Source organism: Labrus mixtus, chromosome 4 (genome assembly GCF_963584025.1).
Source record: "Labrus mixtus chromosome 4, fLabMix1.1, whole genome shotgun sequence".
Lineage (NCBI taxonomy): Eukaryota > Metazoa > Chordata > Actinopteri > Labriformes > Labridae > Labrus > Labrus mixtus.
This window is the reverse complement of record NC_083615.1, coordinates 25,595,969-25,623,758: the sequence shown is the minus strand read 5'-3', so window position 1 is coordinate 25,623,758 and position 27,790 is coordinate 25,595,969. Positions and strand designations below refer to the sequence as shown.

The following is a 27,790-nucleotide window of genomic DNA, read 5'->3' as shown; positions in this document are numbered from 1 at the left end:
TCGTGTAACTCAACGTATACGATGGAAATATAACATGTTTAATTAATTATTTGATGATTTATGGTAGCCCAAAATATGTGTTGTACATACATTGTACAAATGACTGTTAAAAGTTGTGTCAACGTGATTATTAATGCACTGTATCTGGGACAGAGTTTCGATCTAATGTGGCAACCAAGAAGCAAAACAGGAAGTAACCGCTGGCGGGAGTTTCATTACGTGTTTTGAAAGCGTTACCCATGACACAGAAGAATTAACTTGAGCTTTCCCCGCACAACTTTCATGAATATAAATTAAAAGTAAAATCTAAACTTAAACTTTTGCTGACGACAAGCAGAGGTAAAGATTTATTTTTGCATGTAATTTATCTAATTTAACATTTATCTTCAGCAACAAGCCTTTTGAGCTTTACCACAAATCCATTCGTTTCCATTCTTTTTCCACTTTGCAGGTCGATTATGAAGGCTGAAATTGATAAAATAGTTACTTTGTCGGATGGCGACAGTACAGCTGAACTTCAGAAATACCTGTCCTCCCTTTCAAACGACGAGGTAAAGATATCCGATCAAAATACACATCGCATTTCTAAAAAAAAAAAAAAATGCCACTGTCCAATTCTTCCCCTTCTGTTATCCCATTTTCTAGCTGATTACTGTGATTACTAATGGTGCATTAAAGGGTAAGAAGGTCGGCTCCATGATCAAAGGCATATTTAAGGGTAAGTACACTGCATTGTTTTAAATGTGAAACATGGTGTCCAGTTCAATCAAAGTGAAGTTTCTGCTCTGAAATGTAGGCTCACCCTCCAACTCACCTGAAGGGTCAAACAGGAGACTTCTGGTTTATCAACACTGCATCCCTCTGTGTGAGTCTGGAGATCTTCAGGCAGAGGTGGCAGCTGATATCATTGGACTGCTGATGCTGGAAGTAAAATAAAAACTTACTATGAAGCTTTTTCATATAAGAAACCACACTGTACTAAGTGACCTGTATTGACTGAAGTGTCTGACCGCCCACTTTCTCTCTTAAATGTTGTACACAGACTCACACACTTACTGGATCCTGTCTTGCACAACTGGGATCTCTTTTTGTTGATGCCATTAAGGTGGGGAAAATGGGCAGTGGGAAGTCTCTGGAGCTTTTTCCTACTGTCCTTACTGCTCTTTCAGCATGTGACGCCTTGTCTTATGGCAAAGGTAAGTGTGCACTTCAGGCCTCAACTACTTTATTATTTGATGTTATATCAGAACCAGTCACATCTCTGAGGTGTCTTGTGAATGACAATGAAACTCAGTGTCTTGGTGTTTGCTTGTTTTATTTGAACTTTAGGCGAACTCAATGGTGAGGAATACAAGAAACAGCTGATCAACAGTCTTTGCTCAAGCAGGTCAGGACTTATTAGATATACAATTCTACATTTCTATTTCTCCTGGAGTTTATAAGGAAGTGTTGCCAGTGTTTCTCATTAGCATTTATCATAATGACAGCATATCTACTCTCCTGACTGAGATAAAATATTTAAATTGAAACTATATTGAAACTTGAATTCTACTCGCTGACAAACTGAAATGTAGTGATTACATCCCGTCCTGTATTTATATTTCTTGTGCTTTTTTATAATGATATGGACCTATGGGTGTGATATAAAGTAAAGTATAGGTGAATATATAAGTTGAAACTTTGGGAAATGGATCAGTAACAGTCACAATGTTGATTTGCATCTATTCCTGTTTATTATTTATACAGATGGGACCCACAATGTGTTATTCACCTGACGACCATGTTCAGGTAAGACCATAAACCATCTCATTCTTAGATACTGATCAGTTCTCCAAAGACTAATCACATGTTGGCACTTTGCAGTAACTTGTCCTTTCTTTTCTTATTTATTTTACGATGGTATCACGTTGCAAACTCCCAATATTCTCTCCGCGTGCTTCCTCACATCGCATAGAAAATGAGTCAGCAGTGTGTTTTTTGTGTCTATCTTGTTGTAGAGATGTGCCCTTGTCATCTGAGGAGCTGCAGTTTGTGGTGGAGAAAGTTCTGAGGATGTTCACCAAACTAGATCTACAGGAGATCCCACCACTGATCTATCAGCTGCTACTTTTGTCTGCAAAGGTACATTTGTGTGTGAGACTCAACATCTTTCATTTAAACTTTTCATCATTCCTTTTTTGTATTATCTTAATACCTGTGCCTCACTTTCATGCCTGATAGGGTTGTAAGAAACAGGTCCTGGAAGGAATCATTGGTTATTTTAAGGAACAAGACATTCGCCAGGAAGAAGAGCAGAAACATGGAGAGTGAGTGGCTCTTACAACATACTGTATTGAATCTCAATTTTAAAATGCCAAGTTTTTTACTTCATGATTGTTGTTTTCCTCTGCTTTGACGCTAAGGAGTCTGGATCTAGAGGTTCAGTCCATCCCTCAGGACCAGTTAAGGCATGTGGAGGGTACTGCTATTCTTCACATTGTGTTTGCTGTACGACTCAACCATGATCTCGGGAGAGAATTTCTTAAAAGCATTAAGGTTATGCAGAACTCAGCTCTCTTTGTTAGTGAAGTTATTTTGATTACATTAAGAGTGTGCTATAAATCTTTTTTTTCTTATGATTGCATTTCCACAGACATCTTATGGGGACTTGTGCCCTTTCCGTGTTGCCCTGCTGCTTTCAGTTGCACGTATCCAGCGTTATGAAGAGCAGGTGAGAAATTTAGACTTTTCCCCTCTGCTTTTTTTGATTAAATATATACTTTTTTAGTCTTACTTTATTCAATCCTTTTCTTTTTGCTTCATTCTTCCCCCATTCCCTGGTTTGGGTAGGTGTTTGACATTTTGAAGGGGGCAATCATCAAGAGCTTCAAAGATGAGCAGCTGCAGCAGGGATCAAAGTTCCTGCAGGACCTCCTGCCTGGACACTGCAGTGTGGCTCAGATGATACTTGACACAGTCAACAACAGGTGAGACACATTTCAACCTTTATTACAAGAACTATAATACAGCTATTAATGTGTTGCCCCAAATCATACGGTACACCATCTTAGATTTATACGTGCAGACAGATTATACAGATTATTTTTTCAGTCTTAGATTTAATTAAAACATGTAACTATTTGTCTTAGTTTAGATCAGAACAAAATATATTTTTAAATATTGCCTCTAATAAACCGATAATCTTTCAAGTGGAAGTACAAAGTGAGGATATACTACTTAATCTTCTCTCAAATCTCAAGGACAGTAGCGTCATAATTCATTTTCTCCCCATGACTTCGTCTCCTCCACCTGTGCAGTGTGTTTGGTTGGGATCATGTGACCCATGGGCTGGTGCAGTTGGGATTCTTCCTTATGGATAACTTTGGACCCAAACCTGGACCTTTTGGAAAGACCATAGAAGTATCTGCTTCCATAGCCCGGACCCCAACTCAGCTAGCATGTAAACTGGGGGGACAGGTGCTCCTGCATGGTTTCAAGGTAACATTTGATGTTTCTTTTATTGAAGTATCACAAAATGGAAATCGCAGACATTATTGACTACATGTTTATGTTCTGTTTTCTTCTCACTGGAGTGTATGTGTTTCTCCTGTAACAGATGCACGAGCCTATTAGAGGAGAGATCCTAGAGGAAGTCTTGAATCGATTGGTCTCCAAGACAGCCTCACCTGTCAGTCATTACTTAGGTAATACGACGTCAGAGATATCAACCCCTAGCTTTTAGATTTACTGCAGTAATGTATTAGACTAGTTAGAACCTACATTCTTTTCTTTTCTGTGTCTGTTCCACCAGACCTTTTCTCTGACATCGTCATCTCTGCTCCCATGATCCTCCTGGAGTCATCCTCAAAAGTGACGGAGACATTTGACAACCTGTCATACCTGCCCCTGGCCACTGTCCAGGGTCTGCTTAAAGCCGTTCAGGTACCTAAAAACACACACATGTACACACAAGGTAGATGTTTGTTTTGTTTGTTATTTATTTATTTTCTGTTTAATGTCCAGCCCCTGCTAAAGGTCAGTATGTCCTTGAAAGACGCTTTGATTCTAGTTCTCCGTAAGGCCATGTTTTCCAGGTGAGTACTGATTTTTTTTTTAGAGGAGTTAATGGATCACAAAACTGTCGAAGCATTTCATGGTTTAACAGTAGTTACAAGGAAAGGCAGTTTAACATCGCTAATCAAGATCTTGCATTGGTCTCCCCCTTGACTCTCTAATAGCCAACTGGATGGCAGGAAGTCTGCAGTGACTGGCTTCTTGTTGCTGTTAAAGAACTTCAAAGTGTTGGGTAGTCTGGCCTCCAGTCAGTGTAGTCAGGCAGTCTCCTCAAGCCAGGTATGGTCCCACATATACTCTTTGTGTTCTTTGCATAGATGCTTCTACACATGGGGAAAAATATCTGTGCAGGTATCTGCAATTTTTAACACAATAACCGTTTGCTTGAACAGATCCAAGTGGATGTTCATTCTCGTTACAACTCTGCTGCCAATGAAGCCTTCTGTCTGGAAATCCTAAGCAGCCTGCGTCGCTGCCTCAGCCAGCAGGCTGATGTGCGCCTCATGCTCTATGAGGTTAGAGTTTGTTTTTTTGTGTGTGCCTGTCTATAAGTTCATTTTTAAAATGCAGTATGTTGCTGAACTAAAAGTTTTATTCGAGCAACATGCTGCTTTTTCAATTAATAAAGAGAAAACTTACTTACTCCTAAGTCAGCATCTTTTATGTATAGAAATCTTCAACTACAGACATTTTAAATGAAGCCTCTAAACATTTGTATTCTTTGAAGTGCAACATCTTTTCTCTTTCAGGGTTTCTATGATGTTCTTCGCCGCAACTCTCAACTTGCAAGCTCCATCATGCAGACCCTCTTGTCACAGGTATACTTGTTATCAAGTGCATGCTGTATTATGTAAAAAAAATCCTGTTTTTTAAGCTGTCTTTTATGCGGATGGCTGTGTCATGTTTGAACTATAGCTGAGGCGATACTACGAGCCTGAACAAGACCTTCTACCCCCGGTGAAACTGGAGCCGTGCATCACAGCTCTCGGAGACCAAGTCTACCTGCAGGAGCCTCTGGTACTCTTATCTGCTGAGTCCGATTTTACCACTGTGTTTTTCTTCGGTGTCAATGTCGGACTTAAATATTTTTTGTTCCCCTTTCAGGCCCACCTGGTGAGTTGTACTGTACACTGCCTGTTGTCGCTGCAGAACATGCACCGATCAGCCCGCGCCAACATGGATGACAGCGATGATGAGGCCGAGGAGGAGGAGGGGTACCTGTCCGAACTGCAGACAATCCTAGAGAGCATGACGCGACGCATGACCAAGAGTGAACTGGAGGACTTTGAACTGGTATTGTAGACAGAATAAACACTGTGTGGAAATGACAGACACACAACTACACTGAATGACTTTCAAAGGTTTTGCAATATTTACCTTCTGTTTAAAAGCAGGAGAAACCCTTTACTGCTCTTAGAAATGATGTGTCTGAGTAACTTTTCACTAGGCATAAACAGTATGATGTAGTGGGATTGAAGACAGTATTGGGCACCCTTATCAATTGTGCATACATATATATGTGTGTGTGTGTGTGTGTCTGTGTGTGTGTGTGTGAGATGAGTCCATTAGTGTGAATCCCCTGACTAAAATGAAACCAAATGTCCCGACTTTAAGCCGTGCATTTTTACTGTATATTCTGTCTCTGTGTTTACCAGGACAAGTCAGCTGAGTTCTCTATGGGATCCAGCGTTGGGGTGAAGAATAACATCTACGCTGTGCTGGTGATGGGAGTGTATGAGGTCCTCATGGAGTTCAGCTTTACTAAAGCAAACTACAGGTAACAGCCACCTTTTTTTGTGTGTGGACAGGACGCTGCCGAGCATAAATGTTGGCGATGTGTTAATAAGAACTCTGTGTTGTAGTAAAAGCCACTTTGAGGAGCTCTTGGAGTTGTTTAACCGCTACCACAAGCTTGCTGAGATCCTGAAGGAGAAATCCGGAAAGGGTCGTGGTCCCATGCAAAAGACCCCCCGCAGTTTACTCTCTTTGGGCTTCATATCAACTCTTCTCAGCGTCCTCTTCAGGTAAAAGCTTACGCTGCCTATGTGAACATTGCTTGTTGTAAGAGTAACTGGGACATTCTGAATGAAAATACAACATTTTATTATCTTGATATAGCTTCATCTGAAAGTAGCTCTTGTACATGATATGATCCCTGGCCCAAGCCCAGCGGAATGACAGTAAAACTCCATTGAAATAAGGGTTGATATAGAAGCAAGTAGTAAAAACGTAAAAACTGCAGAACTAAAGAGTTGTGATTCTTTTTTTCATGTCTTTTTTCCAGAGACAGTACTCAGAGCAGAGAGGAGGCTCTCTCAGTGCTTCGCTCCAGAGGAGAGTTTGTGCGTTATGCTCTCAGTGTGGCTGTGCAGAAGATCCAGCAGCTGGAGGAAACTGGACACACAGAAGGCCCAGATGGACAGAACACAGACAGAACTTTCCGGTTCCTTTGTGACATGACAAGGTTTGAATCCCTCGGCCCTCAAACACGGTATCATTTCAGAATATGTACCATGTTGTGTTGTCTGTAACATCACTTGTGCCATTTCCATCCCAGTGTGCTGATGTGGCGTTACACCAACATCCCCAGCGCGGTGGAGGATGCAGGGAAGAAGGAGAAGCGCTCCAGCCTGTCTCTGATGTGTCTGGAAGGCTTGCTGAGGATCTTCACAACCTGCCAGCAGCGATATCCAGACAGAATGTCGCAGCTCCTCTCCACCATGGGTCAGACAGGAGCACTTTTAAAACTGTCGAAAGCGTCGACGTTAAGGTATAACACTTGAGTGGATCATAGGAATTATTTTTCTTTCTTTTTTTTGCATTCCTCTGCAGACGTCTCGGAGGACAATGAAGAGCCAGACGACGGCAGTGCTACAGAGATGAACTTCTTCTACATCAGACAGTTTCAGGTGAATCTTTGCAGAACATCATATTGTGTTTACTTTTTTAAAGATAGAAATGTAGCCAGCACTCTTCAACCCTTTCAGAGCATCTTTACTCAGCTGCGGTGTCCTCTGTCTGTCACTAGAGGGCGTTGTTCACTCAGTTAAGTGGTGGTGAGGAGGATTTTAACAGCAAAGAGGCTCAACTACTGGTTAGCATTTTGAGTGTGCTCTCACGTCAGCTAAAGCCATCCTCCCAACAGGTAGGTGTATTCTGAAGTGCACTTTATGGGTGGGGGGGGGGGGGGGATAACTGTAGTACTTTTACTACTAAACAGATCTCTCTTCACAGTTTGTTCAGATGATCACATGGACTGTGAAAGTCTGCAAGGAGACCAGTTTTGGTGAGTGACAGTATTATTTACTCTGTGTCTGTGATGTGTTGTAAGTCGTGTTCTGATCATTTTTCTCTCTTTCAGAGGATCCAGCTTTCTCCAAGGGCCTGTTCTCTCTTCTCTTCAGTCTGCACATTCTCTACAAGAGTCCTGTTAGCCTGCTGCTGGAGCTCTGCCAGGACATCCACAGCCAACTGGGAGACATTGATCAGGTACACGCGGCACAGAAACAATATTTAGAGAACCATCAATCTGTTTCATCTCATTTTTTTTTTTAACATTCTAGTTATTTGTTAAAACTGGAAACACATGAAGGTATGTCTGCACCTTGTCATTCCAATTGAAGCAGTATTAAGGGATTAGTGACTCTTTGACTACTACGAACACTGTTGTGGGTAACAGTTAAAATGTAGAACTTTTCCTGCAATAAGTACATTTTTTAAATTATCATGATCAAAACAATCAACAATCATTTGTTTGACCGTAACCTCTTAAAAATAACCAAATAAATTTAGCTGCAATGACTAAGCCAGGGTTTAACATACAAAATTTATTCTGCTTTTTCTTCTGTACGATCAGGATGTGGAGGTGGAAAAACAATCCCACTTTGCCATTATCAACATGAAGACTGCCACCACAGCAGCGGTAAGTATTTCATTATTTTTTATAGCGTATAATTCGCTCTTGACACTAATATATGAGAATCTGTTTGTTCTCATCTGCATTTATTTAAATCTCCCACTGCAGCTGCTGGTCCTGTCTCAGGTTGGCCGAGTGCTCGATGAAGTGGACTGGCTGATTGCCAGAAAGAAAAGCCAGGCATCCTCTGACAAATTGGGCTCAGGTGAGAAGCATTTCCACACTGGAGCTCAGTTGTCTTTTGGGGGTGAGAGGAACTAACGTTTCTGTGTCGTGGTGCACATTCTGTTTGTAGGGGAAGCCACTCAGACAGCAGGCCAGCAGGATCCAATAGAGAAAGCTGTGACCCTGCAGCTCGGGACTCTTTTGACGGCATTAAACGAGCTGGTGCAAACGGCTCTGCTACCTGGCACCGGCACCATCACACTGCTGAGAGAACTGAGCCGCACATACACCATCCTCACCACACTTGTCAAATATGTGCGTAAATCGTCCGTTTGGTGGTCTCAATATGAAAGTAGAGTTTTTAAATTGTGTCTTGTGTGAGATTTATTTCCTTCTTCCTGTCTTTTTCGTTTTTTTAGTACATCCAGGTGTGTGCCAGTCAGCACAGTGCACTGCCTGCACGCTTTGAGAAGCTGGTGAGTCGGAAGTGAGGTTTCTCTTTTTGGATCCTGTAGTACGCCTTATGTCGTATTAACAGTTAGCTTTCTGTGCAGGTCAAACTGTCTGGCTCCCACCTGACACCACAGTGCTACTCTTTCATCACATACGCACAGGTACAGCACACGCTAGTTTCATATCTATGTTTTAAATTAAAATATTGCTGTTATGTTGAAGATTTTCATGCACTATCTGAGAATGTGTGTTTTTGTCCGTCAGAGTGGAGAAGCAGATGACAAGAAGAAAAAGAAAAGGACTGAAGTGAACACTGCTGCCTCAGTATGGACATTTACTTCTTTTTATGTTATGGGAATGGTTAAGGAGATTGTTTATAGCTATATATATATATTTATGTTCTGTTTAATTGTCTATCATGAAATATGTTTACACAGCATTTGAACACTTCTGAGGCTCAAACAAACCACTTTAAATAAAACCCTTCAGAATCTGTTAATCCGAGATTTTTTCTCTTGGTAGGCTAAACTTCTACGAGAGACAAAAGCCATCCCTAACGTGATCTTCAGCATTGAGCAGTATGAGAAATTCCTCATCACCCTCTCGAAGAAATCAAAGGTATTTATATACATGATACATTGAAGCAGTTTACAAAATGTAATTCTTGAAAAACATGAAGAAACTTTTTTAACAAAGATGAAAACACCTTTTCCCAACACAGTCAGTTAGAATCATCAGAGACAGGCCGGTCATATACTGTGTTTCAGCAACATGTGTGTATTTACGCTTGTCAGGTTAATCTGATGCAGTACATGAAGCTGAGTACCTCAAGAGATTTCCGCATCAACGTTGCTACTCTGGACGCAGCCCTGCAGGAGCAGCACGACAGTGATGAGGTAAATTATAGTGTTGGGTTCTTAGTCTCTCTCATGCTCTCTTTTCTCACACATTCACACTTCATTTGTGAACACTCTCTAATTCAGTAGTTTTCTCTTGACTGAGATCTCTGTGCCGGTGTTGTCTTCTTTCCCTTTCAGCCCACAGAGTCACAGGAAGCAGAGGAGACACAAGAACCCAAACAGAAGAAGAGAAAACAGTGAGCCCCCCCCCCCCCCCCCCCCCCCCCCCCCCTCAGAAGTGTTCGATGCACATGAATTTCGCTGGCCTTGAGTTGAAGTCGCTGCTGAACTGTTCCGTTACGAGAAGCTCAGCTCACAAAGCTCTATCTCCTTTTGTTCAGAGAGCCTTTAGTGATGTCGATGATTTGGTAAATGTCCAGGGCCTCACCTGTGGAAAGTTTGCATTTAATATTAACAATGTGTTTGTGTTCCTTTAGTAGTAAAATAAACAAGTCATTTGTATACGACATGCATTTCACAACAAGGTTAATCTCAATTCTAAAGGTTCTTTTTCACTGTAGTTTATATCCTCCATTATTAGACCAATGTGACTTATGTTTAATGACCACACTTCTTGTTTTAAATATATTATGGTTGTAGCTACGCACAAAAGTACTTAAGATAGCCCTTATTGTCCTTCACACAACAATGGGAAGATGTGGATCTATGTTTTCAGTACACAAATGCTTCCTGAGGACATTTTCAAACTTTGTAAAGTGCTTTAAAGAGGCTGAGATGAATGCAGCACGCGCTCCAATATTTTTCTTCTTTTATGAATGTTTGTCTTTAATTGTGTCTCACATGGTATTTAACCTTTTCAGTAAGGATATAAACTGAGACTATGTTGACAGAATGTGTGTACATACTACAAAAGCATCCACAAATTAAAAACTGTGCTCTGTTATTTCAATTTTCCTTCTAATAAGGTTATAAAAAGCATTAAATGTGATTCATTCTTTTTGCATTTTATGTGTATCCGACCGTGTATATAACATCTCTCAGAAAAAGGAAATAATGACAAAGGTGTGCAGACTCACCTGGTGGTAGTCCGTATCTTCGTTCAAGACCTGTGGGGTTGGAAGGGGTCACACAGTCCATGTTCACCTCCTTCCTCAGACACTGGTCAATATCAACAGAACTGAAGAAAGCTACCGACTGAGGGAGGTCCTGCATGCCCAACGCATGCGCGAATATACTCCTACAGGAAACAGAAGCACACAATCAGCTAGCCGTCGTTTTTTTTTTTTGGTCCTGTAACGGATATTTTCACAGAATAAAGAATAAACTGAGCGGAGAGCCGACCTCGTGAACAGGTTGGTGATCTGAAGTGCCAGCGCAGCTCGGTAACGGTCCTCGCTGCAGACAAGGTACCGCACCTCGTCGTGTATGCTGATGCAGAAGCGGCCGTCGATGTCATGCTCCTCAAAGAGCCACTTCATGGCCACCAGCATCAGGTGTAGGTAGTCCACCGCAGAGCTCTGCACCACCCAGTTCACTCTGCTCGTAATAAACTGACAATAGAAAAATGGCATCGTCTTATTAGACAAAAGAGGAAGTTTTGCAAACCATAATGAACCTTATCAAGCCTGGGCTCTTGATGAGGTCTTTGGCACAGCAGGCTCTTGATATGGTCTTATCATGGCAGTTTAATGGTTTACTTCTAAGAGCTGGTCTATCCTGCTGATCAGCACTGCCTCACCTCATCCTTTACTGCTTTGGGCTCCAGCGCTCTGCTAATTCTGCAGCCTAGAACAGGAGTGGCTGGCTGGGCTGACTGTGCGATGCTCTCCAGTTTATTGAACATGTCCGACTCCGTTCCTCCTCCCCACACACGTTTGTCCACCAATTCCCACCTCTTGCGCCGAGAGCTTTGGGATAAGAGAGAGTGAGAAATCAAGGACTTCAGTGAATGCGGGTAAACACTTTTTCACACTCAGATCTGTGTATATTAATGTTTTTCTCTGTTTCTCACCTCTGTGAGGCCAATCTGGTGAGCCTCCGCAACTCTTCCAACGTGACACTTCCATTTTCCTCCTTCTCCACCTCTATACCCAGCTCACGAACCAGCCACTCGCCCTCCATTGAGAGATTGTATCTGACAAAACATATGAACTCAACAGTCCATCTGGAATCACAAAAAACTACATCATTTATATTCAACTTGTTACCTGCGTATTCCCTTTGTTAAAGCGTACATCTGCCTGGCCTTGCTAGCAGCTTCTGCCTGACTGAGCCGGTGGTTAAACTGCATCAGTAGCCTCTCAGCGAAGGGTCGTCCCGCACCATAAATGCGTCCGTAGTTGAACACTTTTGCGTGCTCTCGGCTGATGCCCACAGTGTCAGCAGTGCGGCTGTGCAAGTCAGTGCCCTGACTCCTCTTCCCCTGAAGGGTCATCCAGCCAAACGCTGTACAACCTGAAACCAGCAGACACACGTGCTGTTATTTTACATCAATTCTCTTACTGACAATAATGACTAGCCCTGCCCCATTCTCTTTCCCTCTCCCTGCATGTGTCTTCTCTGAATTTCTTTGTCAACACACCATGTTCATGAAGTCACTTAAAGGGCAACTTCTGTTTGGATTAGTTTTACTCCTTTGTCAACATACGCAGAGCCATGTGTTAAGGTTTCTTTATGACTTGTTTAATCAAAAGCATCAACACAGATGTGCTTTTATTACTGACTAACCAGCTAAAGTTATAACACAGCAGCATAATGTCGGCCTATATTACACTAGAGAGGTCCCAGAAATCAGTACATTTAGAAGAGGGTGTAATGATTGTTCCTCTGCAGTGTGTGTCAATTCAATGAACAGGTATAGGAGGGAAATTGATGTGAAATGGTCCGCTAATTCATCTATCACATAAAAAATAAATACAAATTTAAAATGCTTAAAGAAGTTGCCACGTATTTTTGAGGCCATTATTATACCTGTGTGGGCCACTCAAGTAAAGTTCCTTCATTAAGTGATTTTTAAGCTTCAAAGAGGTCTAGGTTTTAAAAGGGGAAAAATCTCACCGTGCATGCCAGCAAAGTGAGCCTCTCCCAGCACAGCAGCAATCCACAGTTCCTGAGAATCCACATCGGCTCCCACCAGGTGATATCCAGGAGGCACCTGCACCATGGCTTTTAGCTCACTGCCGACCCGATCCTTCTGTAAATGTAAGAACAAGATTCCATCGTTGTCTTGATTAATGTGACATGTGCGGTGTTCAAACAATAACCCCGACATTTCCATTTCCATTCACTGTTACCTCATAGCGTGGCGTACAGCGGTCAAAAAAGTGTAATTGCTCCCCGTCTAGCAACACCTGACAGCCCAGTGATAGTTCCTACCTATACAGAGTTTCACCTTAACCTAAAGTCGTGCTGGAACAATTTGTGTTTGCACTTCCTAAACATGGCTCCTACAAACACACTTCCTCCGCGTGCTAATAGATGCAGCTTGGTTCAAACAGGTAGCTAAGTCATGAGGATGTGATGTGTTCTCCTTTCTCACCCGAGCATTACTCGCAGTCAGCCATGTTGGCTCCACAGCCCTTCTTGTTACCGTTCCAGCGGTGATGACCTGAGGTAATATGGCACCATACTGGCCCTCCTCATCAAACTCTTTGTGCCTTTGGGAGACAGAGAGGTTGTTATACACAGCAATGACTACATGGCCAATCAATAAATACAGAAATACAGATATTACAGACAAACCTGCTGACGGTACGAGGAAGCTCTACCTTTCGTAGCCACAGCATCATCTGAGAGCTGTGAGGAGAGACAGAAAATGTGTTCACCATCTTTAAAATAATAACTTTTAAAAAACGTCACTAAAAAAGCATGTTTATAACCCCAAGCTGTAAATAACAAGTTAAAAACAACATAACCACAAAATCATAGATAAAATAAGAACAGTGGTAAAAAATGAAATCTAACTGAAAACAACAAAGATGTGGAGATGTACTCCAAAAAAGTGATTAATAAATATAGAAGCAGCACACATGGAAACAGAGAACAAAGAATATCTATAAAGCAACTTAAAAAAAGAGTTTACGGCAACAGTCAACAGTTTCAGCTGGTTGATGGCAGTGGGGAGTGAATTTAATCACCCGATAAGATGAAGGAGGAGTACCTTATACGTTTATGGGCGTTCCTCCAAAAAGAGATCATTTTGTTTATCTCCAGAGCTCGCGTCGCGTTGGTTCCACCCCGTCCTGCCCTGAGAGTACCGTCCTCCATCTTGGACAGGAAGTCTTTTGAAAAAGGGCTGCCCACGTTGTTGTGATTTCCATCCTGAAAAAGTGAGACGTTGATAGTAACTCATTGTTGGAACAATCAGCTCGTGCCTCTTATCCAAGACGCTCTGGGAAAACAGAAAAAGTTCACCTTATGAGGCAATTTGAAGAACCAGCATCCCGGGATATCTACATCGTTGTAGGGTCCGTTTCCATGGTGATAATGGCAGTGATCTCCCTCTTGGACGTGATGTGAATCTTTGGGCTAATGTGTGATACAGTGTGAATCATTTCATACAGCACATCACAGTTACCGATATGAACTTTCAAGTCAGTGAAACAAAAATCACAACACTCAATCCTGTTGGACTACAAAGGTTTCTGTAAATATAATATAGTAATATAGTAAATAAATGAACAGTGCAGTCTGCTCTTGATGTGTGCTTTAAGTGCTTTAACGAGATACGTTTTGTGTTGATTTTGCCTAAAAATATCGTATGATAATTTGAGATAGTGTCAAAGTATTTTTAAAATGTAATTAAAGACCCTGTAGTGTTACAAATGTTTATAATAAAATGTACACTCACTCTTATCTTCTCCCCATTTTTCATCATCTTGACTCCATTTTCCTCCGTCAAACTTTCCAGGGAGCCTAACTCCTCCACCTTCAGATGAGGTAAGAAAACACATCTCAGTCAAGACACACACAACGTTCACTTCAGAGGATTCAGATCATTTTTATAGTGAACTTAACTATTAGAATATGTGATGAATCTTCACCACTAAAAGTCAATGACGTAAACACACCTTTGCCCACACTGTGCTGTCAGTAAACATGAGGTCGTCTGAGGGGCCACAGTCCAGATATTCCGGCTGCCTTTTACTGTTTTGCTCACAGTACTCTTTGTAAACACTCTCGATAGCTCTGTGGGACACAACAAACATGAATGAATGAACATGTCTGCTCCTCGTGTCCGCACTGAGCTCAGGGAAAGGACCGTTTATTTTTGCTACCAGCTCTGCAGGGAACTTTCTCCAAAATGACTTGAAACTTTGGCTCCATCTTAAAAGACAAAAAAACACGAGACCATTTGAATTGTAATCTGTGATCACGACTCTGTACTTTATCTGCAAACCAATTTGCACATTGTAATTGGTGTTGCTCTGAACTTATTGTTTGTGAACTCTTTCTTCATCATGTAATGTTTATCATGACATGTGCTGCTGCCCTCTTGGCCAGGTCCTCCTTGTGAAAGAGATCTTGATCCCAATGGGTTACTTACCTGGTTAAATAAAGGTTTAATACATTTAAAAAAAAACATACAACATACCTGTGAAAATCTAAGACTAAATCTTTACAAGCTCATATCTTAAAGAGAACATATTATCCCCCTCCTCCACCTTTTCAAACAGTCCCCTGGGGTCTAAATGAAACATCTGTGCTGTGCTTTGGTCATAATATAACATGAATCAAGCACCAGAGGAGGTTTGTGACCCTGTATAAACCAGCTCTCTCAGAACGCTCCGTTTTGGTGTGTGTGTCTCTTTAAATGCAATGACCCCCCCCTGAGTTTTCCCAGTAGACATCACTCCTCTGTAGCGAGAATAAAAATGGCGGACCTGTGCTAAAGCTTTGTTCTAGGCTGGGGATGGGGTCCAATGGCAGAGATACCAGGGGAGGAGAGGGGAGGGGATTTTTTTTTTTTTTTTTACCAGAATCCCACTGTGACATCACAAGCTGAGCAAATTTGAAACGGAGCATTTTTCTCTGTGTTGTAAGACTTATGCAGACCACAAACAAAGGACTGGATGGGTTTATTTCACATGTTGTGGGTCAGTAGACATAATTATAATAATTCATAATTTGTCCCCTTTAATGTTGTACGCTTGGTGTATACAATACCTATGTGGGCACACAGGCCCTGTGTTTTCCTCCTCAGATTCCAGGTTATCCCTGCGCCCAGGTACCAGGTAGCCCCAACGGTGTTTCTCTGTGTAATGCAGCGGGAAACCATCCCACGTCAAACCCATGAGCTTAGGCGTCAGTCTCATCTGCAGGCTGATGAGGCTGGCACCAGGCGACCAGCTGTCGTCCTCAGACATCTTCTCACACAGCTTACGGTACCACCTGAGGGTCACAGAGAGGACAGGGGAGGCTTTGCTGTACTCTGCAAACAGAGGGGGGAAAAAAAGGAAAAAAGAAAGATAATAATAATCCAGGTGATTTTACTCCGGGTGTCCAGGCAGATGTTGCCGTCTCTTGGGAAGTCGATTCACAGTTTCCTTCAGATTCTCCACCGCCAGCCTGCTGGGACATGGGCCGGCAAGCTCTTCTTCAGAGGGTGGACCTGGGTCTGGTATCAAAATGAAATCTTTTGTTTTAATAATTCAACAATATGTTGGAAACATCGTCCAAAAATAAGAGGGGTTAGAAACTGCTCATTTTGGGTAATGTTAATCCTGAGTCTGTGTTTTTAACAGCTGTATTTAAGGTGTTTATTTTGTCTCCTTTGACTTTTACATATTTTTTATTCATATTCGTATCTGTTTGTTTCGTTAAAACATTTTAGTCTTGCAGAGTTGTATCTATTGTTGTAAATGTTTGTTTCTACTTCTGTATAATTTTTGAATCACTTTGGGCAACATGTTTGTATGAAACAAGTTGAGCTGTGCTCCTGTTCTCATACCTTCTTCCCAGTCTGGAAGAGGAGTAACAGTTCTTGTTTCAGCAGCTTTTTTCTTCTTGCTCACAACTATTTTCTTCTGCTTGAACTCCTGAACACCCCACTCAAGATCCCAAAGCCAGGGGTCTTCTTTGTATCTAAAATTGAAATAAAACAAAAAACAAAAAATTAAACATAGCTTTGCTACGGAGAGAAACATGGCCATGAATAGGTGCTCTTCTCACCTTTCATCCTGCAACAACTGGCAAGCATCATCTGCTAAAGCCATCAGAGACTTCTTCATCTCTCTCTGGAGCTCTTCATAAGTGTCCTCCGAATCTTCCAGGTAACGCCCCCAGTTTTGATTGACTGGGAGGTAACTCACCCCCATCTCCAGCATTCCTGCAAACGTCACAGGATGAGGGCACCTTACGAAAGATGAAAGAAATAGTTTAAATATGCAAATGGTGAAGAAAGTTCAATCACTTGTTTTGTCTGGGCAATTACTACATATATTAGCTGAAGGAAAATGTCTGTGGTTTGGGGGGCTTCTGACCTCTCCATGAAGAGCGGTAGCTGTTCTGTAAAGACTTGATGTGTGGCTTCAACATCCAGGGCGCAGTACTGCATCAACTCCTGTAGAGGTCAGCAGAGGCAAAATGATCAGTCACTTCATGATGATGCAACTTTTTAGAGAACACATTTGATGGATGGTTAGTTAAAACTTAAAAACAGGATTTCTCATAAACCTCCAACCTGAAAGTTGTTCCTGACATCCACCATGCTCCCCTTGACAAAGGTCTCTCTGGCCTCTTTCTGCAGCGGCGGTCCTCCCACATACAGCGCATGGACATCAGCCAGGTTATTGATACTACTAATATTCACCCAGTCCCAGGAGCCTATCTGTACACAAGAGCATCATGGCAAAAATGAGTTTTGCAGAAGACAACAGCAACAACCTAAAGAAAAAAGATCCTGAAAAAATGTCAACTTTGCTGCAACTTTACCACAAATAAGCACTGCTGTAGCTAAAATATAGTCATAAAAGACACAAACCATTGGGCCTTCCCTTTTCTGCCCAGCTTTCCTGATGTGCTGCTTCACCTCCTGAAGACCCTTCCTTTTTCCCAGTTTGTTGGCCATCCACAGTGTGCGCTGAAACCCGGTAAGACCGGAGATGGCCATGTGAAGGCTCATGGTGTCCATGAAGCGAACCTTAGAACCCTTAGGGAAAGAAAACTATTGTTTTAACTGAACTGAAGTAAAAATACTAATAAAACGGGATTTGAACCAACGATAATGAAACAAGGACAAAACTAAATGACTGACTATGAATACTGACTTTGAGTAAGTATTGCTCTTTGACGTAAGAACGGTCAAAGCTGACGTTATGGCCAACTATGAGCCTCTTCTTCCACTGACCCCCAGGCGGACGGACAGAGTTTAAAGGTGTCTCCAGGGGTATAAGGTCAGCTAGGGTCAGCTGGTTTGACCAGGTGTACCGCTCTTCAATCAGACGCTTACTGCACCAAGAGTACCTACAGTAGCAAGTGAGAAATATTAGCAGTGGGAATTTAACAATTCACATCCAATTTGAAAATGCTAATGCAACTTAGGTATATATGTTTCCTTTACATCCTTCTAACTTGTTTCTTACCAGTTAGTGGGAGACACAGCAACAGCAAGCGTTGGACAGCTTCCTTCAGTCATGCACACCTCCACATCAAACACCAGCGCCGACTCCACAGGGAAATCCACCCTCTGACTCTCCCCATTTGGCCCATAGCGGGTCCAGCCAACTTCCCAGCTCCATTCCTGTGGCATTGGAGGGAGCTCAGCCCGGTGCAGCTCGGTGGCAGCCTCGAGGTAGGGTAGACTCTGTTTCTCCGCCAAGATTCGAAAGTGCTCATCAATGTTTTTGCCATACATTCGGGGAAGCTTAAGCTCCACATCAGGTAACAATGCAGTCTCCTTCCCCCACAGCTGGTGTTTCTGCAGGTGCTTGATGCTGCGCTCCACATCATCCTCTCTGTCCTCTGGTTCAAGGCCACGAAAGATCTGCTCATGGAGGTTCCGCGACAGCATCTGAATGTTCAAGCGGTTCAGGCGTGTCTCTGTGGACTCCTCGCCCTGAGAAGAGTGAGGTTTGGTGGAGTAGAGGGAGCGTAGGTACTTCCATCGCTGAGAGATCAGAGTCCTCTGCAGAGGACAACGCAACACATGCAGCATCACCTCATGTGGACTTCACACTGGAGCTGCAAGACACAATACAACATTAACATCAAAACAGTTAAGCCCCACTTTGTATCTCATTTGATGTGACTACCTGAAAACTGATGCAATACAACCAATTAAAGAAACCCGTTTGTTAAAAATTCTGCTGGAATGGCAGAAATAAAATAAAATGCTATAGTACTGCGTGGAAGTACGAAAATGTGTATCTGTTGCTCTTAAACCTGGGTAGAAGAACAGATTCCTCCAAGAGAGGATGGTCAGAGCAGATTGACCTTCATATAGGAAAGCTGCTGAGTGTCAATCGTTTTACTGGCTGTTTTATTTTTACAGTCTATGGTTTAGACTCATACTGGACAGACGATTTTAGGAGTGCACTAAAAGGTAACCATACTATGAGATAAAACTAAATGTTAAATTGAACTTAATAAATGATCTCTAGAATAAAACAATCAGTGTCCACATTAAAAGTAGAGATTCTGCAGAGCCTCAGTGCAGCTTACAGGTGTGTTCTGTTCATGATTCAGGTTTTTGTCAAGGAGTGTACCCAGGTAACTGTGAAGACGTGAACACAACATCCAAACACACCTTGACTGTTGAATTGACTGTAGCACAGTACATCTAGGTACATTACACAATGCAGTCACCTTGTTTAAATGGGTTCAACGCCAACCTACTAACTCGTGTTTACCAACATTTCCACCATGATCGTCCTTGGGGGAACTGTTGCTAATTTTTGAGCAACAAAAACACAATACTCGCTGTTTAATCATAAACTCGCTGAGTGTGTTAGGCACAGTGTCGTTTCAATTAAAATAAAACACCTCAAACGATCTGTCGTATAATGTTTCACAATTAAGTTCTCAAACGATATAATATAAAAATGTCTAGTTTGTAGCATAGATGGGCTACCTCAGCATGATGCTTTCCACTGGCCGCGGGGAGAAAGAGAAAGCGTGAGCGACGCCAAGCGGTACGGATGACTGCATGTTTTGTTCTTGTTTTATAATAAACAATAACTTCACATAGTTTTTCATACATAAATGGATAAAGACTTCAGAGGAAATCTGAACTCAGAGGAAAACTAGACTTATGTGCAAATGCGTATCTTCGGATCTATAACTATACCCTACTATACCCTATGCCCTTAAAATTACATGCTCAGACGAGGTATACAACCGGCCGCGTGGCCTAATGGATAAGGCGTCTGACTTCGGATCAGAAGATTGCAGGTTCGAGTCCTGCCGCGGTCGCTCTTTTGCATGTTCTTTTTTTGCTGACGAAAATCCTAAATAGCACAGTTTTATACTTAGATCATTATAAGATCCATTAGATACATATGTAACTAGGTGAACAGGTTCCCTACAAAAAATATAAAATATAAATGTCTTCCTGTAGACTACTTATGCCAACCTTGAAATGATTTCAAGCCAACCTTCCTATAGCCCATGTTGATTTGAACGAAGTCACTGAGGAAGCAGCGTCGGTCTTATTTCATTGCAACCCCTGCCTTTTTCAAGCGCTGTTATACGCTCTGCTAACACCAAATGGTAGGCTATTGGCGTTGTTTTAAACATCTACGCAGGCACTCCCCTTTTTTAAATGTAATGTTTTAAATCGAGTCTGGATGTATGTGTTTACCCTGTGTTTCATTTGCAGTGGGATGACTGATCCTGATTTTGTCGTTGCTTCTTGTCAGACGATGGCAGATGACACAGAGGATGTTGAGCTTGACTTAGCTCCTGGCGAGCAGGAGAGGGCGCACACAAGCTCTGTCATAAGGTGCTCTGCAGGAGAATTTTTCATCATGTAACCTCTCTTGCATTTCAGAGTTTTTTGCTTCAATTGATATAAAATGGACACAAAAATATATCCCAGATAGGAGATGTGCATTCTTTTAATTCTAACAATGTGTTTTAAGAGTTGATGTTCTAAATCTGAAGTTGTATATGCAAACAAAGTCTACAGTGTCTACCGTCATAGGCTATTCAATATGCTTATTTTCTCTGTGTGTTTTATTCCAGACATCCTCTTGCCTCGTTTTTCCACCTGTTCTTCAGGGTGATCGCTATAGTCACCTATCTGTTCTGTGACTTGATCAGCGAGAACTTTGCTTCATGTTTTGTCCTGATCATCACTCTGCTCTCTTTTGACTTCTGGTCTGTCAAGGTGAGAGGTCGAAGAGGTCAGCAACTAGTCCCCCTTACTTTCCAAGGCCTCTGACCTTCCTTGCCCTGTCATGCATTTGAGTTTCCTAGACGTTTAACTTCATGTGTTGGGATTACTTATTATTTTGTGTTTCAGAATGTGACTGGCAGACTGCTGGTGGGGCTGCGCTGGTGGAATCAAATCGATGAGGACGGAAAGAGCCTCTGGGTATTTGAGGCTAAAAAAGTAGGATTCTGTCATCAATATGGTCCAGCTCCTGTGTAGAAGAACACTGTGGGGGTATTAAACAAAAGGGCATTGCTATGTTTGTTTGTGTGTTTGTGTGTGAGCAGACCTCTCAGATCAATAACATTGGTACCGAGGCAGAGGCGAGGATATTTTGGCTGGGTCTCATCATCTGTCCTCTTATATGGACATTTTTCTTCTTCACCTCCCTCTTCTCCCTGAAGATTAAATGGCTGGTGAGACTAATATAGCTTGTGTTCATCCTCTGCATATATTTGGTGGCGGTACATCACATAATGTCCCACTTTAATCCCAAATGTTGTTTCTCCCCAGTCACTTGTGGTTGCTAGTTTTTCCCTCCAAGTGGCTAATCTCTATGGTTACCTACGGTGCAAGGCAGTGGGAGAGGATGGCCAACCCCCAGACACCCGTTCCTTAACTGGACAGCAACTCCTGCAGTGTGTGAGTGACTGCAGCATTTAGCATGTAAAGCTGTTTTTTCCCCCCACATGTGAACATTAACTCAGCAATAATAAACTCAATTCTAACTACCATTTTCTTTTTGCAGCCAGACATCATCTTTGGGATATTTTGAAGGACTGACGCACTGTGTGTCTGGCACGCATGCTGCTGCCTGTTCAGTTCCCATGTTGTCTCTGGATCTGTCTTTTAATTATGATAATAAAACACAAGTGCATCATACAACTTTTCCATGTCCTTAAAGATGTTGGTTAAACACCACATATTCACTGTGAAACAGATAAGCCATACTTTCTTGTGATTAAGTTTTAAAACATTGGTGAAGAGAGCACCGTACACACATGAGCCTAACCAGATGTAAGGATCTCTAAACTATTAGCATATAGAAAAGCCTACTGGAAGAACAGCCAGGTAGTGTGTCTTCAATGTTTGGTTGTAATTGATTCTTCTCCATAGACAACACTTTTCACACCTCCGATGAAGTGTTAGGCATTAATAATGATCACCCAAGTTTGTTGAATATGCATATCTGTAGCAGGTCTGTATGTTGTGACAGACTATTACTTTAAAATGATCTTAAATGTATTTGAACATAACAAAATCCTTTAGCGTTTAATAGATAATATTTTTTACAATTATTTTTTTATGCATTTATTTCTGAGAATGATGTTCAGAAATATTGTTTTTACGGTTAAGTTAGGCCCTGAAATGCTTTTTAACTTCTCTGTGATTGAAAAAAAATCTTGAGCCAATTTGAGTATTTAGCTGATAAGCTCATTTGTTTATTCAGTAACTTATTGTTTGGAATAGCTGCCTCTCTTTTAACTATTGTTAAGTTTTCGTTTCAAAAGCCAGACTCTTTGTAAACCTATGGCTATCACCAACTCTGTTTCTCATCTGAAAAGACTTATTCAAACACAATGAGTAAATAGACATGATGAACAATCTTGTGTCATTTTCTGCCTCTGGTTTCGCCCACATTAACACGTTATGGCATTTTCTCCAGGCTGTACAGGTTTGGAGGGAACTGTTCATACTCTTGGCCCCTGTGCTCTCGAGCTATCACATACAAACCATGATACAAACTCATCAGTCTTCAAGGATGTTTTACTTAATCAGGATTGCACACTAACACTTGCTTTCAACCTGTGAAAACCTTTGAACTGAGTACGACCAGAGGCTATATTCCTGTGCTCGCTTATTAAACATTTGTTGGCATGTTAGTGTACTTTACCTACGGGTAAGTAAAACGATTAGGCCCGTGTATCAGAACTGCTCGAGGCTATCTCCTGTTGGATTTAGGGCTACAGTGGCAGAGCCGGAATGGGCGTTGCGAATCTTAAATCAACCTTATTTTAAAACAGTTAAATAACAATTTCTTGAGTTTTGACCAAGTAGACACATCAATTTAGCCTACTTGGAATAGTGTACTAAAATCCAACACGTTTTTTATAACGTAGCCTAATTAGAATTATATTTTTTATAACGTAATTATTAGAAAATACAAAATAAATTAGAAATAAATATAACCTATATATATAAGCCTAGGCCTATCCAAGGTAAAGCAGTGTTATCCAAACTACTGATAAAGGTAGTATAAAATGACCAATACTCCCCATCACCCCCACCTATCTTGCGGTAAGGAGTGGGGGGGGGGGGGGGGGGGGGGGGGGGGGGGGGGATTTCGACTTTGAAGTTAACGTCAGTGAATTTCTTTCAAAATTAGAAACTTGGGCATTTACTATATTCAAAAACTTTATACAAGTTACAAAATAGACATGCGGTATAAGTAGGCTATATAGTTAACTGAAGGTTATGATGATCATACAAAAAAAATCAATAGAAAACTATTAGGAGTGAGACATCTTTTTGAATTCGGCCAGTCTTTGCTGGCGACGGACTCCCTGATTGGTCAGCTCGCCTCCATGGCTCTGGGATGACGTCAGTGCAGGAGTGAGTAGAGGAAGCGCGCAGCCTGGAGGAGAGGCAGAAGCTGGAGGACTGAGGATGAAGCTGGACTCACCTTACAGCATCAGCTCCTCTCACGGGCCCCGTGTTAACGCAGACAAATCAATCTGCAAAATTGATTACGACGAAAAGTTGAGGACTTTTCTCTTCAGAGTCTGCGCTGCTCATGAAACAGGTAAGAAACGCATCACGATTTGTAACAAAACGGATTAGCAAGGACAGCGTACGATTTTTACCATCTTTGATTCTATTTTCATGACATTTCGTGTTTTACGCAGAGAATTGAGGGACATTTGAGAAGCTCTTTTGGTTTACCCTCTGTTTTTTTTTTTTTTGCCGGTGCTAACAAATTAATTAAACACCAGAAAGGATCTGTTTAGGTCTTGGTCCCTGAACAGACAAAAAAAAACCTTGTTTGGAAAGTGCCAGAATACAACTCATCGCTCCTTGGCCTATTATCATGATTATAATATACAATTGTTTCTCTAATAGCTTAAACGTTTAATCCTCGAGACGTGTACTAACCTAGTCTAGTTTTAGAAGAAGTAGGCCAACTCAAATTAAAAGTGGGGATTCGTTGCCCCCCTGAGAGGACCAAAGAGCCAAGAGCCAAATTAAAAAAAAACAACTTAAAAACCCAGCTCAAATCAAACGAAGAACATATTTGAAAGGGTAAGATGTGGATGTGAACCTGCTGAATGGAAACAGACATTTCTTTATTTATAACCTGCCTCAGGTTCATGGTCACACTGATGTATCTTCATCATGCAAAATAGGCTTTTTCAAACATTGTGCTCCTTATAAGCTGTAGGTTTATAAACACTAGGATTTAAGGGGATAAAATAAGCTCTATTAAGAGGATTAAGGTAACATTAGTTGTGTATAGACGTTTTTTAGGAACAGGCATTCCTGAAAAAAGCTAATATAAAATGAAATGTTAGTTTTACATATTACAGACCCGTCTTACACGTGAACTTTGCCAGTAATGAACTATTAAATAATCTTTATTTCAGTGAGCAGGTTGATGCTTTTGAATGCAAGTTAACACGTGAAATACAACAGGTTTTGTTTTTTATATTTGAAATTGTAGCCAGATTTAATCAAACAGTTGTATATTTTTTTTAGATTGTGCTGTATTATTTACGGATAGAATACCTATGGAAATATAGTTCACTAATTCACTAGGCCCAACACACTTTATTCAGCCTATTCACACACATAACCATACATTTTTAGGATGTTTTTCAAGTAGAATTCCAATTTAAATTACACTTACGAAAATGTAAGATTAATTAGGTCAGTATTGTCAAGGCCTTGACATAAACACCTGATATCACTGCAAGGAGACACGACGGCTGTAATTTGTAGTACTTTAACACTATTATGTGCTAGCTAAAATGTTGAAATTGAACGCACCTGACCGACGTCCTCCCATCGTGCACATGTCGTGTATTCATCTGAAATGTAAAATAAGGAAGAGTGAATCAGAGCTGTGTGTGTGTGTGTGTGTGTGTGTGTGTGTGTGTGTGTGTGTGTGTGTGTGTGTGTGTGTGTGTGTGTGTGTGTTTGAATACTACAGGCCTACCTAATGCGTCCTTACCTCCTTCTTTAGATGACGCCGACATCATGTCGAGCTGCAGCACGACACAGTGAGAGGTCTGTTTTTGTCTTTGGTTATCTAGCTGTATGAGTGTTAAATTCCTGTCATAAAGCTAGATAACCGAAAGTAGAAATGACTTCCATAACCCTGCATTCATTAACAAAGGGACACCTCAGGCTCTGAACGCGGATTTTTGACTTTTCAAAGGTAAGAACATGTTTTTGCAGTTTTTGAATTTCAAATGCAAATATTCAACAAAGCATTGAGTGGTTTGAATGTATTGTTTGAAGTGCAACATTTAAAAAAGATCATCTCACACAAGGCATAGTAAATGTTTAATATACCAGCTTCTTACAGATAATTTGATGTGGCTTTAGTTTAGTACAAGCCAGCCTAAACAAGCAAACAACTTAACTTGATCAAGACTTTATGTCCATTTATGTCCTCAAATCAGCTGCTGTAAGACAACTGTAGAAAAAACTTTAGAAAATTCCCAATCTTTCTCCATTTTAAGGCCTCCCAATTTGGAGGTTTGTGTTTTTATTGTGAGAAATAAACGTCTAGCAAGGTGTAATCATTTAGACCTTTAGTGTAGGACAGATCGGGGGAACATTAACAAGAGCTATGTTCCATTCAAGTGTCCCTGTGAGCCAGCATGCACAAAACCTGAAACTGAAGCAGTTCAACCAAATTCATCCATCTGTCATTTTATTTTTGTCGTGTTTATTTTGCAAATGTTGGTTTTCATTAGAGGTTTTTTCAGGATTTATTCAAGGTATCCTCTCGATTTATCTTTAGCACTTCAGATCATACTTTTGTATTCATTTAATTATGTTTTGGAGGATTATTTTCATTTTCTTTAAAAAAAAAAAAAAAAAAAAGAACACTCTAGATTTCAGCTGTGAGACTTTGTTTATAGAACAAAGAAAGCTGAGATCAATGCTCTGTTAAGTTGAAGTTGAGTGTAGTAGCCCCCTGCACACACACACAGGGTTTAAAGAAACCTCTTGGCGTCTGTATTTGAAAGCTGCAGTGAGTGTTTGGGAAAACATTGTGTCTCTCCACAAAGAGAAGTCCGCGGCCCATCCTTAAGACAGGAGCTGAACTTTTCAACTTGGTACTTCAGGGCTGTGCGTTGCGTATGCTCAGGCCCGGAAACGCCACTAAAGCCTAACGAGCACAAAGTGAGATGAGTTCTCATTCACTCTCTGCAGTATAGGGCTCACTGTCAAATCGGGCTAATTGCTCTGTTTCACAGGGAAATATTTGATATGTGAAAAGGCCGCGGTCCAAGTCTTTACCTGGGCTTTGTCTGGTATAAGTGGTGTGTCAGCATGGCGTGCCTCCTTCATGAAAACATGTACAAACCATGGAGGGTTTATTTGTCACATGTTCCAAGGGCCTCTTTATTTCGAAACGTCTCATGTTTTTAAGACAATGGTTCTTTACATGCTTGAATAGCAACAGAAATACACATTCATGCACACAAAGACCCCGATGATATGGATTTGTATGTGCTGAATTCACAAAGCTTTGATTTCTCAATGACTATTTTAAACCAGCTTTAGAACCACGACTTTGCCCCCGTTTAAAGAATAAACTATCATTAAGAACCCTTAAATTAAAAGTATGGATGTTTAGCATACTGATGAAAAGTGTTTTACGTTCTGTTTTTTCTCTTCCATCTGCTCTCGTTACAGGCACCCGGTTAACGACAGGGGCTTTCTTGAAAAGAGGATAGCCATCATTAAAAGAAAACATGGCGGGAGGGTTGGAACGCTTCGTCCGGATTTGCCACCACCTCCTCCTCCTCCTCTCCCCTCCCCCTACTCCTCAACCCTTTATGCCCAAGAGCCTCTAATGCCATCTGCACTGCCAACGGGGGGACGCCCTGCCCGTGCCAGGAGGTGGACAAAGACCCTGCCATGTCCTGCGAGTATGAGCGCGCTCAGAGGAGCCATCTTGGGATAGTTGTTGCCGCGACACCTAAAATGGCTGGGCCTGGCATAGGAGGTGAGCTGCATCATGGTTTTCTGTTGGGTACCAGTGGTGGTGGTTAATGTGTGTGTGTGTGTGTGTGTGTGTGTGTGTGTGTGTGTGTGTGTGTGTGTGTGTGTGTGTGTGTGTGTGTGTGTGTGTGTATGTGTGTGTGTGTAATGATGGGGGAGAAGGAGAAAGGATTAGAAAGAGAAGAAGAAGAGTTTCCCATTTCCTCATCCTCCACTCACACATGGCCTCTCTCTTCTCTCCTGCATCTCCTGCTCCTGCTAATTAGCAGTTAAGGGGTGATGTGAGGGGGGAGCGGGTGGTGGGTGAGGAAGGAAGGTTGTGGTTGGTAGTGGGATGGAGCGAAGGCGGGCGGGGGGGGGGCTGGGTAGCAAACAAAATTAATGAGCTGGCACTGGTTGAAGGAAACCTGCCAACCCTCTCTAGTCATGGTGCTGCTCTACTCCCTGATGCACACCAGGCCGAGGTGCATGTCGTTTCTCCACCCGACACACCACACACATTAATTCATGCAAAAAATCTTTACTATAAAGCTCACGTAATGATGTTTGCTACTGTGTCTTCAGCTGAGCACTTCAGGTGAATCACGCTGAGGAGAGGAGTGATAGTTTCCTATCTGGGGATTCACAGAACTGCTTTTCAAAGTGGAACCATTCCAGTCTTAGATTTGATTTGGTAAATGAACAAAGATACTTGTCTTATAATACGATTTATTTATGTATACTAATTTCAACCCT

The 27,790-nt window shown here is 41.6% G+C and overlaps 3 protein-coding genes and 1 non-coding gene across 7 annotated transcripts; 3 read left to right on the top strand and 1 right to left on the bottom strand.

Annotated features, from left to right (window-relative positions):
- Window positions 1–87: 87 nt before the first annotated feature.
- On the top strand, window positions 88–10,390 carry fanci (FA complementation group I). 2 transcript variants are annotated; one of them, XM_061036598.1, is made up of 38 exons: window positions 88–339; window positions 452–551; window positions 646–718; window positions 797–927; window positions 1,043–1,196; window positions 1,330–1,387; window positions 1,747–1,788; window positions 1,998–2,121; window positions 2,221–2,306; window positions 2,403–2,535; window positions 2,633–2,710; window positions 2,830–2,966; window positions 3,297–3,477; window positions 3,596–3,683; window positions 3,791–3,921; window positions 4,003–4,073; window positions 4,218–4,332; window positions 4,446–4,568; window positions 4,803–4,871; window positions 4,969–5,070; window positions 5,158–5,346; window positions 5,709–5,830; window positions 5,916–6,077; window positions 6,338–6,517; window positions 6,611–6,777; window positions 6,886–6,962; window positions 7,082–7,198; window positions 7,288–7,339; window positions 7,415–7,542; window positions 7,910–7,975; window positions 8,078–8,174; window positions 8,265–8,449; window positions 8,554–8,610; window positions 8,689–8,763; window positions 8,852–8,911; window positions 9,110–9,205; window positions 9,382–9,483; window positions 9,625–10,390. In XM_061036598.1, exons 2-38 carry the CDS (start codon window positions 459–461, stop codon window positions 9,685–9,687), a joined length of 3,984 nt encoding a protein of 1,327 aa, XP_060892581.1. In that variant the 5' UTR covers window positions 88–339; window positions 452–458; the 3' UTR covers window positions 9,688–10,390. The 2 variants fall into 2 exon arrangements, with proteins under 2 accessions (XP_060892581.1, XP_060892580.1); XM_061036597.1 differs by having other exon boundaries at window positions 9,382–10,390.
- Window positions 9,194–20,265, bottom strand: polg (polymerase (DNA directed), gamma). 3 transcript variants are annotated; one of them, XM_061036601.1, is made up of 23 exons: window positions 20,246–20,265; window positions 18,030–18,627; window positions 17,715–17,910; window positions 17,429–17,596; window positions 17,129–17,275; window positions 16,929–17,008; window positions 16,618–16,800; window positions 16,397–16,530; window positions 15,940–16,063; window positions 15,613–15,837; window positions 14,517–14,634; window positions 14,297–14,374; window positions 13,861–13,974; window positions 13,607–13,767; window positions 13,189–13,242; window positions 12,986–13,103; window positions 12,505–12,640; window positions 11,655–11,901; window positions 11,459–11,581; window positions 11,186–11,354; window positions 10,789–10,997; window positions 10,524–10,684; window positions 9,194–9,874 (listed from the first exon to the last, which is right to left on the bottom strand). In XM_061036601.1, the coding sequence occupies exons 2-23, from the start codon at window positions 18,599–18,601 to the stop codon at window positions 9,810–9,812; spliced, it is 3,582 nt and encodes a 1,193-aa protein (XP_060892584.1). In that variant the 5' UTR covers window positions 18,602–18,627; window positions 20,246–20,265; the 3' UTR covers window positions 9,194–9,809. The 3 variants fall into 3 exon arrangements, with proteins under 3 accessions (XP_060892584.1, XP_060892583.1, XP_060892582.1); XM_061036600.1 differs by lacking the exon at window positions 20,246–20,265 and adding an exon at window positions 19,517–19,588; XM_061036599.1 differs by lacking the exon at window positions 20,246–20,265 and adding an exon at window positions 19,252–19,466.
- trnar-ucg (transfer RNA arginine (anticodon UCG)) lies at window positions 19,785–19,857 on the top strand. The gene has a single exon. It is a non-coding gene; the product is annotated as a tRNA-Arg (tRNA).
- On the top strand, window positions 20,021–22,402 carry LOC132973252 (Golgi apparatus membrane protein TVP23 homolog A-like). The gene is made up of 7 exons (XM_061036602.1): window positions 20,021–20,154; window positions 20,264–20,386; window positions 20,629–20,773; window positions 20,909–20,998; window positions 21,106–21,234; window positions 21,332–21,460; window positions 21,567–22,402. The coding sequence occupies exons 2-7, from the start codon at window positions 20,268–20,270 to the stop codon at window positions 21,591–21,593; spliced, it is 639 nt and encodes a 212-aa protein (XP_060892585.1). The 5' UTR covers window positions 20,021–20,154; window positions 20,264–20,267; the 3' UTR covers window positions 21,594–22,402.
- The last annotated feature ends 5,388 nt before the right edge of the window (window positions 22,403–27,790 follow it).

Excerpts from the sequence above, each read along its gene's own strand:
- polg (XM_061036601.1), bottom strand. The coding sequence starts at position 18,601 with ATGCTGCATGTGTTGCGTTGTCCTCTGCAGAGGACTCTGATCTCTCAG. Across the intron at positions 17,276-17,428 it reads AGAAAAGGGAAGGCCCAATG|ATAGGCTCCTGGGACTGGGT; the intron begins GTTTGTGTCTTT and ends TCTTGTGTACAG. Across the intron at positions 9,875-10,523 it reads AAGATACGGACTACCACCAG|GTGAGGCCCTGGACATTTAC; the intron begins GTGAGTCTGCAC and ends AACTTTCCACAG.
- LOC132973252 (XM_061036602.1), top strand. The coding sequence starts at position 20,268 with ATGACTGATCCTGATTTTGTCGTTGCTTCTTGTCAGACGATGGCAGAT. Across the intron at positions 20,774-20,908 it reads TTGACTTCTGGTCTGTCAAG|AATGTGACTGGCAGACTGCT; the intron begins GTGAGAGGTCGA and ends TTTGTGTTTCAG. Across the intron at positions 21,235-21,331 it reads CCCTGAAGATTAAATGGCTG|TCACTTGTGGTTGCTAGTTT; the intron begins GTGAGACTAATA and ends GTTTCTCCCCAG.
- fanci (XM_061036597.1), top strand. The coding sequence starts at position 459 with ATGAAGGCTGAAATTGATAAAATAGTTACTTTGTCGGATGGCGACAGT. Across the intron at positions 552-645 it reads CCTCCCTTTCAAACGACGAG|CTGATTACTGTGATTACTAA; the intron begins GTAAAGATATCC and ends CCCATTTTCTAG. Across the intron at positions 2,967-3,296 it reads CTTGACACAGTCAACAACAG|TGTGTTTGGTTGGGATCATG; the intron begins GTGAGACACATT and ends CCACCTGTGCAG.